The sequence below is a fragment of the Cinclus cinclus genome, chromosome 1 (genome assembly GCF_963662255.1).
Source record: "Cinclus cinclus chromosome 1, bCinCin1.1, whole genome shotgun sequence".
In the NCBI taxonomy this organism is placed as follows: domain Eukaryota; kingdom Metazoa; phylum Chordata; class Aves; order Passeriformes; family Cinclidae; genus Cinclus; species Cinclus cinclus.
The window spans coordinates 83,201,451-83,218,457 of record NC_085046.1 but is presented as its reverse complement, the minus strand read 5'-3'; the positions used below and the strand labels follow the sequence as shown (position 1 = coordinate 83,218,457).

Here is a 17,007-nt window from a genome sequence, read left to right as displayed (position 1 = left end):
TCATAATAATACAGTTTAACAAATGGAAATATTTCTGAAACCTTATAAATGGTGCCTTTTCTGAACAAAACACTGACTCTTGTTTGCATTAAATATGTGATGTGAAATTTTCTGTGCTGGAATCCAAAGGAAACAGGGACACACACAGAGAAATCACCTTTTTATGGCAAATAGTAGAAATAATTTCTCAGTGTTTTATTTTGAATTACCATGACTCTACATGCAGAAGTAATTGTGCTCTGTAATGACTCCATCTGGCTGGTGGGAGGGAAGGGTGCGAGGAGAGGGCTGGAGGTGAAGCACTTCTCAAAGTCAGCTGCTTGCAGGACCTGGATGATTGGGATGAGCAGGGACACTCTGGATAACATCAGCCAGTTCAGGACCTGATCTTCACTGGAGCTGGCTGAGCAAGGCTGCCTCACGTAGGGGGTGAGGGCAGGGTGGTGACACAGCCTGGCTTTTTTTGGCCACGGAGTTTGAATTGCAGGGCCAACACGGATGGACTCTCCCTGGTGCAGGGACAACGTGGATGGACTCCCCAGGGGTCTCTGTCTACCTGCACCTCACCTCACTCTGTGTCCCCTCCCACGCAGTCACCACCCACAGACACAGAGCCTCCCCGTGTGCCCAAAACCTCCTTCACCCACGAGGAGAGTGACAAAAATAGTCTGGGGTTTGGGGTTTTTGTCTTGTTCTCTTGTCTCAAAAGATACATCTCAGTTTGCAGACATAATTTAATAACATTTCCAAATTTTATGAAATTGCTTTTTTTTTTAAATACAATATTCTCAAAGGAAATGAAGTTACAATATAAAACCACAGCAAAAAAAAGTGTAAATACAACTTTTTCTATTAGAAAAGACAGTGCCTGGGGAAGGAATGGGAAGCAATTATTTTTTTTACTTTTTAAAAACAGATATAAACTTAAAACCACTCACATATTTACTCCTTTTAAAGGTCAGCTAAGCCGTTTCAGGGTATTGCACCATAGCAAAAAAAGAAAAAAGAAGATTACACTAAACTTTTCTGAGGGCACAGTTTGTTTCAATGCACACAGACACAACATTCTATTTTCATGCCATCCTTGCATATGTTCATAAATAAAATTACTGAACCACTTGTTTCCAAACAAATTGAAGATGATTTTGTGCAAAAGAGAAAAAAAACACTGGAAAAAAGGAAACCTAAAAAAGCCCTTTAGTGAACAGAGAATGCCATTTGTTTTGCCTTTGGACTATGCCCCGAAACACTGTGTCTTAATATACTTACTTATACTACTGTACTGTTTATTATACAACACCAACATATTCTGTTATAGTATAAATAAGAAAACTCCAGAGCCAGGAAACAAACCCACTGTGAGTGACAGTGCATCATCAATGTCATACCAACCATTTTAGATATATATACACATACAAATGTATATAAAATATTAATGATACACAAAGCCGCAGAGAGGGCATGTGCATGTCAACAAGAGGAGAGACACAGGGACTCAGACATTTGTGTGTGCACAGAGATGTGGTGAAGGTAGCAAACCTACCCACGAATCAGAATTCACCTTTCAAAACTGTCTTTGAGGCACACTGGAACTCTGGAGCTGGAGCTGTGCTTGTTTACACGGCTCATGAATGTGGTTTTATTTGCGTCGGTGTTTGGTAAAAGCAAAGAAACAAAACCACCTGAGTGAACTGTTGTCCCCCTCCTCTGTATAGCTGGGGGAGCCTTAACATTAAGAATGGAAAAAATTATAACATGGGGTACATAGTGACCTAAACCTATGAAGAACAGGAAGGAGCTCTAAGAGCATTAAAAGCAGAACATTTTGTAAAGTCAGTGTCTGGTCTCACGCAGGACATTGCAGCAGGGCTTGGAAATTACTTTGTCCCCTCTCATTTGGCATCAATCAATATAGGAGAGGGGTAAGAACAGCTGAATATATCCCTACCAGCTATGAAAAATGAACCCATTTCAATTGTACTTAAATGTAAAAAATTAAAGGAAACTCATCCATATAAGTTACCCCCTGCAAAGTCCTTTTCAGATCATTCCTGTACAAAATATTTGGTAACAGCATGTTGCCAGGTACAATCTGTCTTGAAGATGAAGTGTAGCAGGCATTGATGATGAGACCATGGCTGGTGCATGACAGTGGCCAGGGATTCCTTGTGCCTACCCCTCACGCAGCCTCTTGGGCTGGAAGGTAACAAGCAATAACAGCTCAGCTGAGTTATAACGCTGGAGTAGAGGGCATCAATAAAGTCCCTCAAGGCAACCAAATTCTAATGTGGGAATAGGGGTGATCACCTTGGGGTCTGTAGTTCACGCTGCTCATTTTTGGGGTTAACTTGCACTAGTAATGTGCTTTCCCTGCTGTGGATTTGTGCACTGGTCTGTGGGCATTCCTACACAGCATTCATCTCTGCTGACAAAGCCACCGCATTGTCAGGCTGTCCTGCGTGTTCAGTGTGAAAACACCACCATGCCCACGTGTCCAGTGAAGCAAGAGCCTCACAACTGGCATGAACCTCAAGCTAAGGTTTGAGGTTGCTTGTACAAGCACACATTTGTGGTTCATTTTTTCATCAGTGTCCTTCCTCAGCTTCAGTGTTGTCGCTCCTGACCTACACCTGCAAAAGTGAAAGCAGAAGAAGGAACTCGGCATGCCTGTAATAATATGTGTGTATAGGAAATGTTTATCAAATATAGCTGCAAATGTAATATCAGGCCACGCTGGCCCAAGTACAAGCAGTTCATGGTCCCATCAAATCTGTTTTATAGTAAATACATATGCTTGTATGCACTTGTGAATGGAAAATGTATAAATGTATGACAAGACTTCTAGTCTTGTTGGGTATTTGACTGTGTTTTCTGCAAAATACCCATTCCTTATGCAGAGTGGAAGTATTTCTATATTAAGCTAATAAGATGGGTTATTTTAATGAATGTTGTCCAGGACAACAGTACAGCAACAATGACAGATTTTTATGCAGCTGCAAAAATTTTATTTTTGCCCAGTCTTAGAGCATGAGGGTGTTCAGGGAGAAAAATGAAATATTTGGAAGAGGAAGCTAAGCAGAAGCTTAAAAAAGAGATTTTTTAATCACATGTGTTTGGAACTAAAATCTATTTATCATAGAAGTTTGCATTCTAACTGAAGCTACGGTACCTGCAGCAGAACCCACCATGGAGAAAGATTTTGGTGGACTTTTCTGCACTCTGCAAAGTGTTGTAGCCTCTGGTCTCCATTCTGTAAAACCCAACATTTTTTATGTCTTAAGATTAGTTCCACAAAAGTAAAGCTGACTCAAAGCACTTAGTGAAAATGACTGGTTGGATAGGAAGGCTCTCCACGCCTTTGTGGGCCGTGGTCCCTCATTAAATGGCAAATGCCAGGAAAAAAAGAAGACGGCTGCAAATTTTGACTGGCTGATTTAATTCACCTCAGTGCTTTAAAAATAATCAAGTGCAACACTTATGACTAGAGCCACAAAATTCACAAGAGAACATCTTCTGTGTAAGCAAAATGGGATTTTTTTATATCTAAAAGAGGGACATTTGGATATTTTTCAGACAGTTTGAAGAGATGAAAAATGTGCTTAAGGAGACTCCCCACACATATACCTATCTACTTTCTCAACTGTACGTCATACTTTTCTAAATAACTAAAGCTTTAAAGAGAAAGAAACATTAAATACATTGTAACTTTTATATGCAGAGAAAGGAGGGGTTGCTTAAAAGAGGTGGGTGTTTATTGGATAGGAAGAGAAAATATTTATTCGAAGAGCCGACAATACCCTTTTTCTATACATTAAATGCAATTCACACTTCACAGAATATATTACAAGGGTGTTTCTTCTATCTTTTGCATTCCTGTTCTCCTGCCTGGTGACACAAACAAGGCACGTTGTGCTATCAATACCAGTAGCATCCTTGCAGGCGGAAATGTTCTACTTCTTACCACCAAAGCAACTCAGAACCTTCTGGCTGGGGGAGGCCCCATCCCACCCCAGCTGTCCATAAAGTTATCTGAGATGGGTCCCTCCATGTTTAGTTGAGTTCAATATTCTCGAAAGAGTCAAATAATACCAAAATCAAAAAACCACACATTTTGTAGAAGAGCCCTATGCTCAGGGTGTTAAGAGAGAAAGCCTGGCCACTGCTGCCTGTTGTGTCCTGGTCATGTGGAGCATTCTGCACGTGGTTAAGAGTTCTGGCAAGGGAGGCTTGCAAGAAGCATCATTTTAGGGAAGGGCTTTCAGCTATGTGACTACAAAAGCTCTACTTACTAAAAGTTTTTGGTGATCAAACATTTTCAGTAAAAACTCATTTTAGAAAACTGAGTTGTGATGCATGGTACCAAAACAAAATCCCTGTTCTTGTGGGCAAACATTGCTGAACTTCTGATTCTCATGTGACTTTTACTGTCCAGCTGACTTTTGCTTTGTTGCTGTCATGGCTCATGCAGCTCCAGTAATGCAGCTGTTGAGGCTTGATCTGTGCCAGTGTTTTAACCCATGTGGAAACGGTGCTCCCCTCGAGTTATGTGGGAAGAGAATTCGTACCTGTCCTGACTGTGGTAGCCACACATGTTGCATTCAAAAGGATCACGGAACCCGTGGCAGCCCATGTGGATCGTATACATCACATGATCCAAGAAAAGGACTCGACAGTGTTCACACTTGTAAACCCTTACTTGCTCCCCATTACTGCTGATCACTTTGAAAGCATCCTGGGAATTGTCAGTACCCGCTCTCAAGACATCGTATTGCCTGTTTTCTTCCTTTATAGAGATGCCATTTCTTGCATGGGCACCTATGTGGTTTGTCAGGTAGATCAAACCACTGCGCTCCTCATTATTGCTCTCTGTATCTGTTGAGTCTTGGCAGCTGTTGCTGGGAGAGACATCTCGTTCAGAGGAGACAGACTTGGCTTTGGAAAGCAGCAACAAGTTTTCCACTGCACTGTCCTGAGGGAGGTTGGAGCGAATCTGATTGTCCCCGAGAGGTTTGTGGAGCTGATACATGGGGCTGATGACAGGCACCACCTCAGAGCCACCCGGCGGTGTCTGAATGAGGGGACGCAGGGACTCTGCCCCCAGGTAACTGATGGCATTGTTGATGGCCTGGTCGATCACGTGCGTCTGCATGAGTTCGTTCTCCTTCTCGTAGCTGAGGCTGGCATCGTAAGGAAGATCGGGCAAACATTTGTCACCTGCAGTGAAAAACAGTGAGGAGTTAGAGGGCTGATTTCTGCATGATTAAGGAAATGAACATCATGGGTTAATAAAGCAGGGAAGAAGAGAGTTGAACGAATACACCTCTGAAATCCACCTAAAGTATTCTCAGTTCTCTAATACAGCTGCTTAGAGAAATGATGGGTTTGCAGTCTGTTTTAGTATGCAAAATAATTTGAGGGCTTTGGAAAAGCAAACGGATTAAAGAAATTCTGGAAATAATTATACAGGGACTCATGGAAGCTACAGATCTAGTGCTCTGTCATGTCTTTGTCTTTTCTCACTGGTGTCCTTCATCTGCCTCCTACAGTGAGCAGAGGCACTGCCTTTGTGGTTGGTGAAGCCACTGTGCCCTCACAGGCACAGCAATCTTGGACCGATGCTTCAGAGCATGAAGCACATTATTAATATTTTTACCTAAAGTATTACATTCTTAGACTGGAAATTGTATGGTTTAGTTTTAGACCTTCAGTTTCTTAGAAATAACCCACATCAGCAATGTGGTCATATATATGTCATTTTGGAGAAAAAAACAATAAAAACTTTATTTTTCATATTGCCACCATCCCACACACCTACCATAAGCCATGTCAGACACATTACCAGAAGCTACCCATGTTCCTAAATATTTTGTGTCAAAAAGTTGTTGTGTAGAAGAATAACCCAGAATCATGTAAAATGTATAAGTGCGTTTGTAGTTGGAGCATATATTTCCTACAAGGTAGAAGGCCCTATCTAGAGCAAGATTGCTTGTTACTGGTAAGTTTGAATCTGATGGGATGCCAAAAGTAAGGGGTAAATCTATAATTTTCTTTTTTAAATCAGACTGCACTAATGTATATTTAGCTGGATATCCCAGTATTGATGTTGAGTTTCACTACAATTTCCTCCAAATTACTGGACAGATAGCAAAACATAGAAGGCAAAAGTTAGGAGTGGAAAAAACTATTTAAATCACAGATGTTGATTTTATGAACTTCAGCAGTCTTCTCTAACAGTGTAAACCATCAAAGTTATTACCAGGCCCTTAATAAATTCACCCAAATCTAAAGAGGTAAAAGATTTTCACAGGCTCCTCCATTGGTCTACCAATGACATATTGTTGATAGTCTGGATGGATTTTCTAGCTCTTCAGATCTTGGGAAACACTAAAAGCCACAAATATCTCCGTGAGATGCTGTCATCATTGCCTGATCAACATGAAATTTTACTGGAAGGTCTTAGAAAGTCCTAATTTGTTGAAATTATATCAGAAGCATGGACATTTTACCAGAGGATCTGCACATTAATTTATCACCAATTTTCCACACAGTTTCTACTCAGATTGACCATTCAAAGTAAGTGAGGAGACCAAACCCTTCTAGCATGACACTTCTGCAATGATGGGGACTAAAGTGTAGGAAATCCTGTGGTCTACATTTCCCACAAGATATGGTTTCATACTAGTTCCATGCTCTGCAAGCAGAGAAAGAAATACCCTGAGCATTGCATAAGCTCTTATGAGAGATGTAGGGTACAGACACCTTTTAGCTGCTATGCTACACAAGCTTTCAGTTCCTCTTGTTTTCTTTCCCAATCATTCTGCCAATTTAGGTTGCATTCTTTTTTTTATCCTTTAAAATGTTATACTTCTCAGGCAGAGTTGCCTAAGATTCAAAATAGTCATTATAAAAGACTCTTAAATTAAATACAGAAAAACTCTCAAAACATCAATGTATACACTTTATTCAAGGATGAAAAAATGAACCCAAAATCATTTGTATTCCACGTGCACTGCACACCACTGAAAAACGGGACAGGTCTTCATTATAAACAAAAATTTGGGCATCCAGAAGGTGTGATTGTAATATCTGTTTCTTGGCTAGTATTTGCTTTATGTAGCAAAACTAGTTGGTAGTTGTAGTAGAGAGGATCAAGTGTTCATAAGAAAAAATTTTCAAGCAAAGTGTCTGAATCAGACACAAAGTTAGGGTAGGCAGGTACCATTTCTATATCTGGGCAGTGCAGTAATTCTTGCACTCATTAAAAATAATAGCTCATTTCTGTGGTTATTAAGGCATAAGTAAATTAAACTGCTAATGGTTTGATGCACTTCAAGGTTTGCACTGCTCAGGATTCTGCAGCAGGTACTTAAGCAGTAAAAATGCACTCAGTGCATGTGGGCAACCTTTCTCTTAGCATTTTTTAATACCATTCTTGGCTGTTTATTCTTTTAAGCATTATAACCATATGTCAACTTTTCATGCAATTCTCACTCTGGTTTGGATGGCCCAGTTCTTTTGGGTTTGGGAACTATTCCAGTTTGGAATACAGAGAATTTTACAGGTAACTGGCTGGATTTGTTGAATAATCTAATTTTTGAAAGGTAATTAATTTAGTCTTGAGAAAAACTAATGAAGCAGAAGACACTTCACCCTTTATGTGAAGGAGGCCATTTGCACCTTCTCCCTGTATTTCAGCACGGGTTTTGGGACGACATGATAATCTACAGGAGCAATAAACATGTCTTAGTACCCAAAAGCTCTCCTCACCAGCCAGCTCAGCCTTGCATTAATCAGGAATTTTTCTATAGTATGAAGCAGCAGATGAGGATTGCAAAGAAAAGTATTTGGGAGTATTTTCTTGTTAGAAAAGTTTTTCCTTTTGAAGATCAGAACATTTCCATAAATATCTGCTGTCAGTAGGTTGTCTTTTCCTACACTGCACCCTGAAAAACTGACAGGAAACTCTGCCCTCCTAAAGCTCATAGCTAAACTGGCTGTCTTTACTGTTTCTCAGGTTGAGCAAAGAAAAAGAGCACAAAATAGCCAGTCCACACCCAAGGATACATGATACTACCTTTTAAATTTTAGCACTTCTGGTCTTCCTGGAACTTTCATAGAATTGGCACCATGCCTAATGCAAACAGTTACCAGAGTGTCTAAACTAGTCTTGCTGGCATTACGTATATATTATAGTTGATGTATTTTTGGTATCTAGCTCTACTACAACTTTTGCCCTTTTATAAGCATAAGCATAATCATAATCACAAGCATTTCTTATCCTTGACTACCTCCTAGAATTGTTGTCGTTGGACTTGAAAAAAGCCTTGGAATTTAATTTAAAACCTTTTGGTATACCTCCTGACATAGTTGAAACTCCCCTTTCCTCATCTAGGAAATGCTAATTTTCCTTTCACCCCTGTGTCCTTGTTGAAGAAAGTGTATTTGCATTTTCTGCCTTATAAACTGGTCCTTTTTTTGCCTCAACTTTTGACTGAAGACCTTCTTAAGTGCATTTGTTTCAGAGACTTTAATCTAATTGTCTCCTATAGAATAACATTTTTTTAAATGTACAGAGAATTAAAAAAGAACCTAGCTAAATATGGGTATATGCTGTCCTCTGATCTCCCATATTTTTATTTATTGAAGACTAACCTTACATAGCTGACAAAATACTGTCTGTGGATTTCACAAAAATGGTGTAATCCCTACTTAGCACAGGCCGACCAAACAGAACAGTATGTGTAGCCTTCATTTTTATAGGCTTAATGTCAAATTTTTTCATTGTTAAGACAAAAACTGCTATATATAAATAGGCATGAAATTTTTGCATCGTACATAGAATATACACAAAGGTCATTTTACTTAGGTATTGTTTTCAGACATATCAGTCTGTGCTGTAAAAATGAGCAGATTTTATCAAAGGATGAAGAGTATTACCCAGTCTATGCTCAACTATTCACAAATGCTTTCAGAAACACCAATATGCCCAGATCTGAATGTCATTGAAGAATTCAATAAAATAACTCTGGAAGTGTGATCAAATGCTATTCCAACAGGAAATGTCTATTCCTATTTTCAGGTTCTTAAGGCAGCTTAAAGAACCTGTCCAGATTTTGTAATGATCTGGTCCATAAGCTTTTAAAAAGGCAGGAAAAACACTTAATACTGATCTCCAGATGTGAAAAATTAAACATGCAGAAATTTATGCTGGAGATGTTTAGTTATTTTTTTCCCCCAACACGTCTCCGTATCTGCTTCTACAGAGATACATATTGTTAATTTAGCAAAACAAGTAAAATAATAAAGCAAAACTAAAAATGCTGTGATTTTTTTAGGGGTCTTTGTGTTATTTTATTTTTAGGAGACAGCAAACGTTTAACTCTTACCAACAAATTTCTGAGGCATAGAGCTCTTACGTTTGGCGACGTTACTTGCTAGTCTATCCAGCACGAGGGCTCTCTCTGACCCTATCTTGCACAGGTCTTCAGCCATTTCACTCTGGTTACTTTCGTCTTTTATGACTGAAATCAAATGACATCAGAAGGGTTAGGCAGGTTCCATTTTAATGGAACTTTTGTCTTAGATTATTGTTTGTCAGTCAATTTCTTTTAGCTGCCAAGCAGCCGGGCAAAGGAGCTCAGCATATGAGACACGGAACAGTTCTGACTCTCCGTAACAAATTCCCTCATGCTGATTAATCTATGTACATGCTCATGTTTTCCTCATTTAGGACACAAAAATGAGATAGCAACTGCAAGGTTTCTGCCTGTAAGTCACATAATCACTCCACCCTTGTTCTACAGCCACTCTGCATTTCAGTGAATAAATTAGGTCCTAATTTTATCCTGGACACAAAGCAGTTCATCTTTCCACTCTCCCACTAAAACCCCCTGCAATGTTCTTCTGCCTTTCTCCCAGTAAAACCCCCTATATGATAATTGCTTCCTCAGCAGGAAAAGTGGACAAACTTCTCAACACCAAAAGTGGAAGATGTATTTGCAAGCTACACCAACCCTTGTTTCCAGCTCCTTTTATCCCATAGCAAATATTTCAATGCTTCTTTGATGCTATTTTATCTTTAACAATTTTAATTGATAAAATCACACCCTCAGTGGAACACTTGATTTCCAATACTCAAACCTGTTTCCCAACCTCCTGCTGCTGCTGAGACTGTCGAATTAGAAGCTTAACTGTGAGGCTCTAGGAAAAGAAGACTATTTCACTTTCAGTATATTTTACTTCAGTACTTTCCTGCAGAAACAAAAGGGACGTATGAAAATGCACTGTCAAAACAATGACTGTCAAAATGGTACGGAAAGGTATTTCTGACTTCCAGCACTTAAGAGGAAAGTGAATGCACTGAGATCACAGCACAACTGTTTTGCTGGTGGGTTTTTTGTTTGTGGGGTTTGGGGTTTTTTTGTTTGTTTGTCAAGGGAGAAAAAGGGGTGGATTTTACTTTTATCTGCTGCTAAGATATGGACATTTTCCCTGAACTTTTGAGTTGCTATTAAAGGAAGACACAAAAGATTATTTTTATACTTTGATTCTTTGAGCTGTTTCAATTAAGTGCCCCACTCTGCTACATTTTTTCCTTCTGTGCCTGCTGAGAATTTGTTTTATCACTGGATTTACTGGTTCACAGGACCCATTAGTCTGGTAACTGGGTGTTTCTCAATAGCTGAGAACACATCGTTGCAATCCAATGTTATTCTGACCATATACCACAGCCATAAAAGGATGATTGTAAAAACTGTGTTGTTCCTGAAATATGAAATCAGGTCTGATGGATAACTGTGAGAAGCTGCTGAAGTGTCTTATTCAACAGTGCCCTGCAACCTAACTGAGAAGTTCATAGCTAGTTCTTGAGTCTTTGCTGAAGCAGTACATACAGCAGTGATAGTGATAGTGACTATGAAAATGCCACTGCCAATGACAGTTACATGGAGTTTCATGGAATTATATTCCAGCCCCATAGAACACTAAAGATTGTGACCAATGCTGGAAATGTGAAGAATTTAGTCATGAAGGTGCAGAAGAGTAAAGAATATTTATGGCACATAGCCACCATTGAATAACACCATCAGCATCTTGTGCTGACCAGGGCTTCCAGATACCTCAGGAAGAGAATTACAGAGTATGTTTTAAAGCAGACCTTCAACAGGGACACAAAAGACTGAATATTTAGTTAAAAGTTGAAGTGATCAAGAAATATCTGTTTAGGTTATAATAACATTCCTTTTCTAATCAGTTCAAGAGAGGGTGAGTCATGTACTCAACAGTTAAACTTTCAAGCTTCTTAAAGTGTTATTAAAAAAGAGAGCAAATTGAATAATGTACTAATCCCCAGTGCTTGCAACAGAAATCCTCTGAAGTTTCCTACCAAATGAGTAACTATGTCTCTAAAATTTGGTGCCAGTGAACTTCAAAAAAAAATTATTATTTCAAACAAAAATTCCCAGTGACGGAAGAATTGTAACTGACCCTTTAAAAACTTCAGAAACGACTTCTCCTGCTGTTTTATTTAGTCCATTAAGACTTCAGCACACTTCCATTCAACTCAGATGCAAAACTCCAGGTAATATTTCTAAGAGAAGAACTTCACATGGACAGTGAGATTATAGTCCTCTAAAATAAGATTTTTGCCATTAAATTTATCAGGTTCCAATTTTGTGTTATATTTCCTTCTCTTAAAGAGAGAAAACAAAAGTTAAAATGTAAGTACCATCTCCTGTTCCTCGTCTTACTCCCTTTTACTCTCTTTCCCTTATTTAAGTTCTTTCTCAATTACATTTGTTAGATTTACAAGCTGATGGAAAGCTTCTACAAGTTTAGCTTCTTTCTACTGACATTTTTTCTATGCATACTGCCAAAAGTATTTTAAAAATGCTGTAAAAAAAATTTTGCAGTGGCAGAATGTCAAATCAGATACTCTAGCAGATGTTTTTGTACCAGCTTTTTTTGAGGCTGGGGGTAAAAGGGGTCCGAATAATGACTCTAACAGATCCACATCACACCTTGAAATAGTTTAAGAACAGTGGTATTTTAGCTACATGCTTTTCTAGATATATCATAGAATATAGTAAAATTCACAGGACATCTACTTATTCTCAACTGTTCTTTCTACATTTTCATCATGCAAAATACTGGGAAAAATGCAGGAAATTTTCATTGTTTTAGTACTGTACAGAATTGATTTGTTAACTGAGGACTAAACTTCAAGTGTGAAGCCTTTGGCTGAATATGAGCTTTAAACCCTTTAGTTAATTTCATTTTTTTCTAATTTTCAAAACAGTCCTATTATGTCAAATGTAGACTATACAAGAACAAAAGAAGAATATACAAGAAGAAATATATATATTTTAATGCACATACAAGAAGTGATTATTTTGAAGCATTATTCAATTCCTCAAGTTTTTTTCTCACTGAGTTGTTAGATATATAGCTGTAAGTTAGTGCAAGCTATCCTGTCAGGATTTGATGTAAACAAGAGTCAGTTTCTAAAACAGTTTCATTTCTTATTAAAGTTTATGATTCCTGACATGAGTTTCATCTTATTAAGACTTTCATAGTAGTTCAGCTACTCATTCACATAGATTTTCAAATTCAGTGTGCAGGCACTTAAATTCATGTGCCAGACACTGAAGACTGAAATCCCAAACCAGAATATTTACTTCTAAATCCTGTTACCTCTTTGAGAAATAAGTATTGCTGCTTACTGTATATTATTACATTGAAATTTTCTATTCATATATTCTTCATCCCCTCAATAAAATTAGAAGGGGTGCTGCTTTAACATGCTGTCTCCAGAAGCATCTCAGTTATATTCACCGATATCATTATGTGCATATACTTTACATTATTTGATAGCATGTAAAAACATATCAGGTTCTGTACAGATATAAAATACTAAATGAAGCATCATTGTAAAGAGGGCAGAGAGAACTTTCAATTTTTTTGCCATTTGACAAACTAAATAACATATACTGACAGATTAAAAAGATATGCAGGAAATGGAACTTACTGGCTGTGTTTAAATTCCACCAGAGAAGCTGGATCTTCTCCATCTAAAACTGTACATGCAAGAGGACTTTGTATGGCTAATTACTGTGATAAATCCCATACAGGTCTTCTGGATCTTTGTTAAAAAATATAATCCAAGCCCCAACATCTGCTTGCTCTCTTTCTGGGCATATTTTTTTGATATTCTCCAATAAATGGACTTTACCTCCATTGTCACAGTAGTCTCAACACCTTACCTCCCCCAGTTTTCTTTCAAGGGGAAGCTTGGGAAGAAGGCTGTCAACAAATTTTTAGCTGTTCTGGACTGTTTCAAGTCAAACTGCCTAAATTAAATATCTCTTGCTTTATGTCCTCTTGCTTGGCAGAGTGAGATCAAAGCCAGATAGCTCATCCTTCTTAGATTAGTTAGTCCCAGTGGTCAAGTAAGCCCTTTAAGCTGTGCCTGGGAAGGGGAGGAGATGTGCAGCCTTATCTAGAACACTGGAATTAACTCTTTATTAAAAATACATCCACAAGTGTATTGCAATACAGGCCTCCAAGAGAAGGTAGTGAGGTGATGTAGCCATATTGTCTTGAGATGACAAACTGATGTTTTCCAGGCCTTGCAAGTGTTTTGCTACATGTTTGAATTGTACTTTGTTTTTTTATTTGAGCTAAACAAAGTGAAAAAACAGCCAAATATTTATCAAATAAAGAATAAATCCAGATACAGTATCATATATATGGGGGATATGTGTGACTCTCCAAAGCAAAATTGCCAAAACTGGTACTACCATTTTTTTGCACTCCTTTCTCTGTATTTATGCCAGCACAGCAGTATTCCCCAAATGGATGCTTTTATTACCTGGATAGATGCTGCTTGAGTGATTCATGTTTTGAAGGTAGTTATGGCAGCGTTCTTTATGTTCTTCCAAAGAGCTGCGCTGCTTGTAACTGCGACCACAGTATCCACACTTATGGGGTTTGCCAACTGGAGAAAACACAATTCATTATGAGATTCAGATGAGGCATTCAGCAGCATATTAACAATGGTAAGGACAAGAGACAAAAAGCCCACCCCAAAAATAAAGCCATGCTGTGGTGAAGGAAGATTTCCTTAATTTAAAAATCTAAGTGAAAAACAACTAATGGAAAACTGGTTGTATATCTTTACATCAATAGGCCAATTTTATGGGTCCTGCAAACTGATTTTAGATTATTCAGATCAGATAAAGACTGTGACATTAAATCTTTAAAAACAGCATCTGCACAGGTTAGAAACTGAGACACCTTCAAAAGTCTGGGAGCACTTTAGTGTCCAGTCACACAGAGACTACCAGTGGACAAACAGGTGGTGTAGGTAGAGACTTGCTTGGCTGGAGGTCAATTCTGGTACAAACATAACCAGCTCAACTCTTCTAAGACAATCTTAGATTTTGTGTGTTTTCTGCTTCTGGAAATTCAGGATAAATGGCATGAAAATTTATTTTCTATATTACACCAATCCAGATCTAGCTAGTTCTAGGAATTTTTCACCAACAATACTTTTCTGTGTATTGGACTTGAATTTTGACAAGACTGTCACTTTATATGTGATTTCACAATTTTAGATAGTTGCACTGTTTAATTTCTGAATTTTATTTACAGATTCTTAGGTGAAAATCAGTTTCAGACATCCAACTTGTTTTTTAATGCATTGGTGTCAGTTTGCCAATTGCTTGAACTAATCATTATCTATAATTTAGGTATTGTCTCTTTAACTATGGAATCCTCACAGTTTGTTGAGAGTGTCCAGGTGAGATTCCATATATATATATATGCATGAAAAGCTACATTTCAAATTGTGCATCCATGAAAATCAGTAACAAAAGGGAAAGGGAGAAAAAATTCTATTTAAAGTATGTGCCTTCCTCAATCAGGCTGGGGGAAAATAGGACAAATGTAAAATATTTTGGAAGTCTGCGATCAACTCTAAGGATCTCATTATTCAATACTGTATGCTAGAGAAGAATTTTCCTAACTTTTTTGAAGCACAAAAAATCGCTTTGAGAGCTCCCCTTCTGCCACCCAGAAGCCCAAACCAACTTTCACAAGTAATGTTACCAGTGTCAATTCCAGCAATGTGTATTGGAGGTCTCCCATCCAAATAGCAATTTGCATTTGCAGCTTAGCTTGGGAAACTAGTTGACACTCTGCTTTTAAAGGCACTTTGAATGTGCTAAATTGGTTTTACTTCACAGAAGGTATGTGACTGTGGCTTCTGTCAAACAATGAGACGTTCATGGTAATGGGAAAGTGCAGCTATTCAAAAGTATTTATTCATATCTCCATATTACTGTTGAAACAGACACTGAAAAAGTCCATGAGAGTCCTCTTTTGCGGAAGATTATTGTCTTTCTTTCTCCCACCCTCTGCCTTCTTCCCACTCTCTCCTTCAAGGTACTTGTAATAAAATGTGCAACAAATAACTTGCTAAATGCTGTAGGCAGTGTTCACTCCTCAGGCTGAAGATGAATACAAGACTGTGTTTCAACTTTATATTATCTCTAACCCTAAAGCATTCATCAGCTTAAGTCATGTTCGTACTTCCATGAAATGGATAACTCACACGAGGCTTGTAAGATGAAACTCTAATACAGAAACTTTGAATCAGCCAAGAAGTATGGGAAAGAACCCAGTTCTTCTGGTGAAGGGTCGTGAGTGTGATGTGTGTTTAGTCATTTCTTTGCTGCTAACACGCTGTGGCTAGTTCACAGGTTGGTTAACTCCAAAATGGGGCTACTCAACTCCTCAGGGTGAGAAGAGCTCTGAGGATTGGTGGCCACCCCCATCTCCTCAGTGGGTATGGTGCTAAGCAGCCCTGGTTATTCCCAAACCTTCACTTACCTGAGTGAGTCCTCAGGTGTCCCGTGAGGGCATCCCTGCGGCGGCAAGCGTAGTTACACAGGTGACACTTGAAGGGCTTTTCACCTGAGTGCAGCTTTATGTGGCGCAGGAGGTTGCCCTTCTGGGTAAAGGAGGCTCCACACTGATTGCACTGGAAAGGGCGTTCTCCTTTGGGAAGAAGGAGAAAATATGTGAGAACAAAAAAAAATCTTATGCAGTAACAAGAGAAAGATTTCAGGGAGAAAGTTGTTTTCTCACTGCTGCTCTGTGACTTCCACCAGCTGCAGGTTTGATATAACATGAGGCTTTCAGACTAAACCTGCCAGTTTCTTAATGCTTCACTGGCTGGGTCAATTTGATCTGAAAATCTAATTTTTTTTTTCTAAATCAGAATGGCACATCACAATGCAAATTCAAACTCATTTAAATAAAGTGACTGCAACATTTTGTGTTGAAGAGCCACTCTTCCTGATCAGCAGTTTTGGAATAAACCAATATCCAATTTTGCATGTTGTGGCATTTGGTGGGGTTTTTAATGTGGCTTTTTTCAAAGGGTCTTTAAAATATGCCACTGAAGCAGCAAAATAAAAAGGAAACTCATTAAAAATGCATTTCAGGATCACAAGTTCATTTCAGCGTTACATTCTTATATTTAAATGAAAGGCACTTCATTATAACAGTTATAATAACTTCTTTTCATTTACATTTTCCCTGTATTTTCCCTTTCAATTTCTTCTCCATTACCTGTCTGTCCCTAAGCAGCCAAATCAGGAAAGAGACAGAGAAAAGAGAGAAAGCTAGAGAGTAAAACCACAGAAGTTAAGACAGTGCAAAGGAAGCCCAGTACTTCCATGCCTAAATCCAAGCCCTTCTCTAGGTAAGGTATGAACAGAGGAGCTATGCAAATAGGCTCTGATGGTTTACACTTTGGACAGATGTAGAAAAACTTGAAGAGACATGGCCTTGATTTGTCTAAACTGGTGGCTGTTATCAAGCAAGTGAATCAAAGCCTTGGCAAAAATTAATATAGCTGTTGTTGGCTTTTTAGTGTTGTTTAAAATCAATATGATGTTGGTTTGGGTTTTTTTTTCTTGGTTTTTTTTTTTTTTTTAATTTAAG

The 17,007-nt window shown here is 38.4% G+C and overlaps 1 protein-coding gene across 11 annotated transcripts in view; it reads right to left on the bottom strand.

Annotated features, from left to right (window-relative positions):
* Positions 1-716: 716 nt before the first annotated feature.
* Positions 717-17,007, bottom strand: part of IKZF1 (IKAROS family zinc finger 1) — a 69,214-nt gene continuing 52,923 nt past the window's right edge. For 5 of the 11 annotated variants that reach the window (XM_062509051.1, XM_062509635.1, XM_062509226.1 and 2 more), the window contains 4 exons: positions 15,889-16,056; positions 13,868-13,993; positions 9,387-9,521; positions 717-5,214 (listed from right to left, as the gene is read on the bottom strand). In XM_062509051.1, coding sequence (XP_062365035.1) covers positions 4,511-5,214; positions 9,387-9,521; positions 13,868-13,993; positions 15,889-16,056 — 1,133 coding nt within the window. In that variant the 3' untranslated portion in view covers positions 717-4,510. The remainder of the gene's footprint in view (positions 5,215-9,386; positions 9,522-13,867; positions 13,994-15,888; positions 16,057-17,007) is intronic. The other 6 variants (XM_062509132.1, XM_062509473.1, XM_062509812.1 and 3 more) reach the window with 2 other exon arrangements.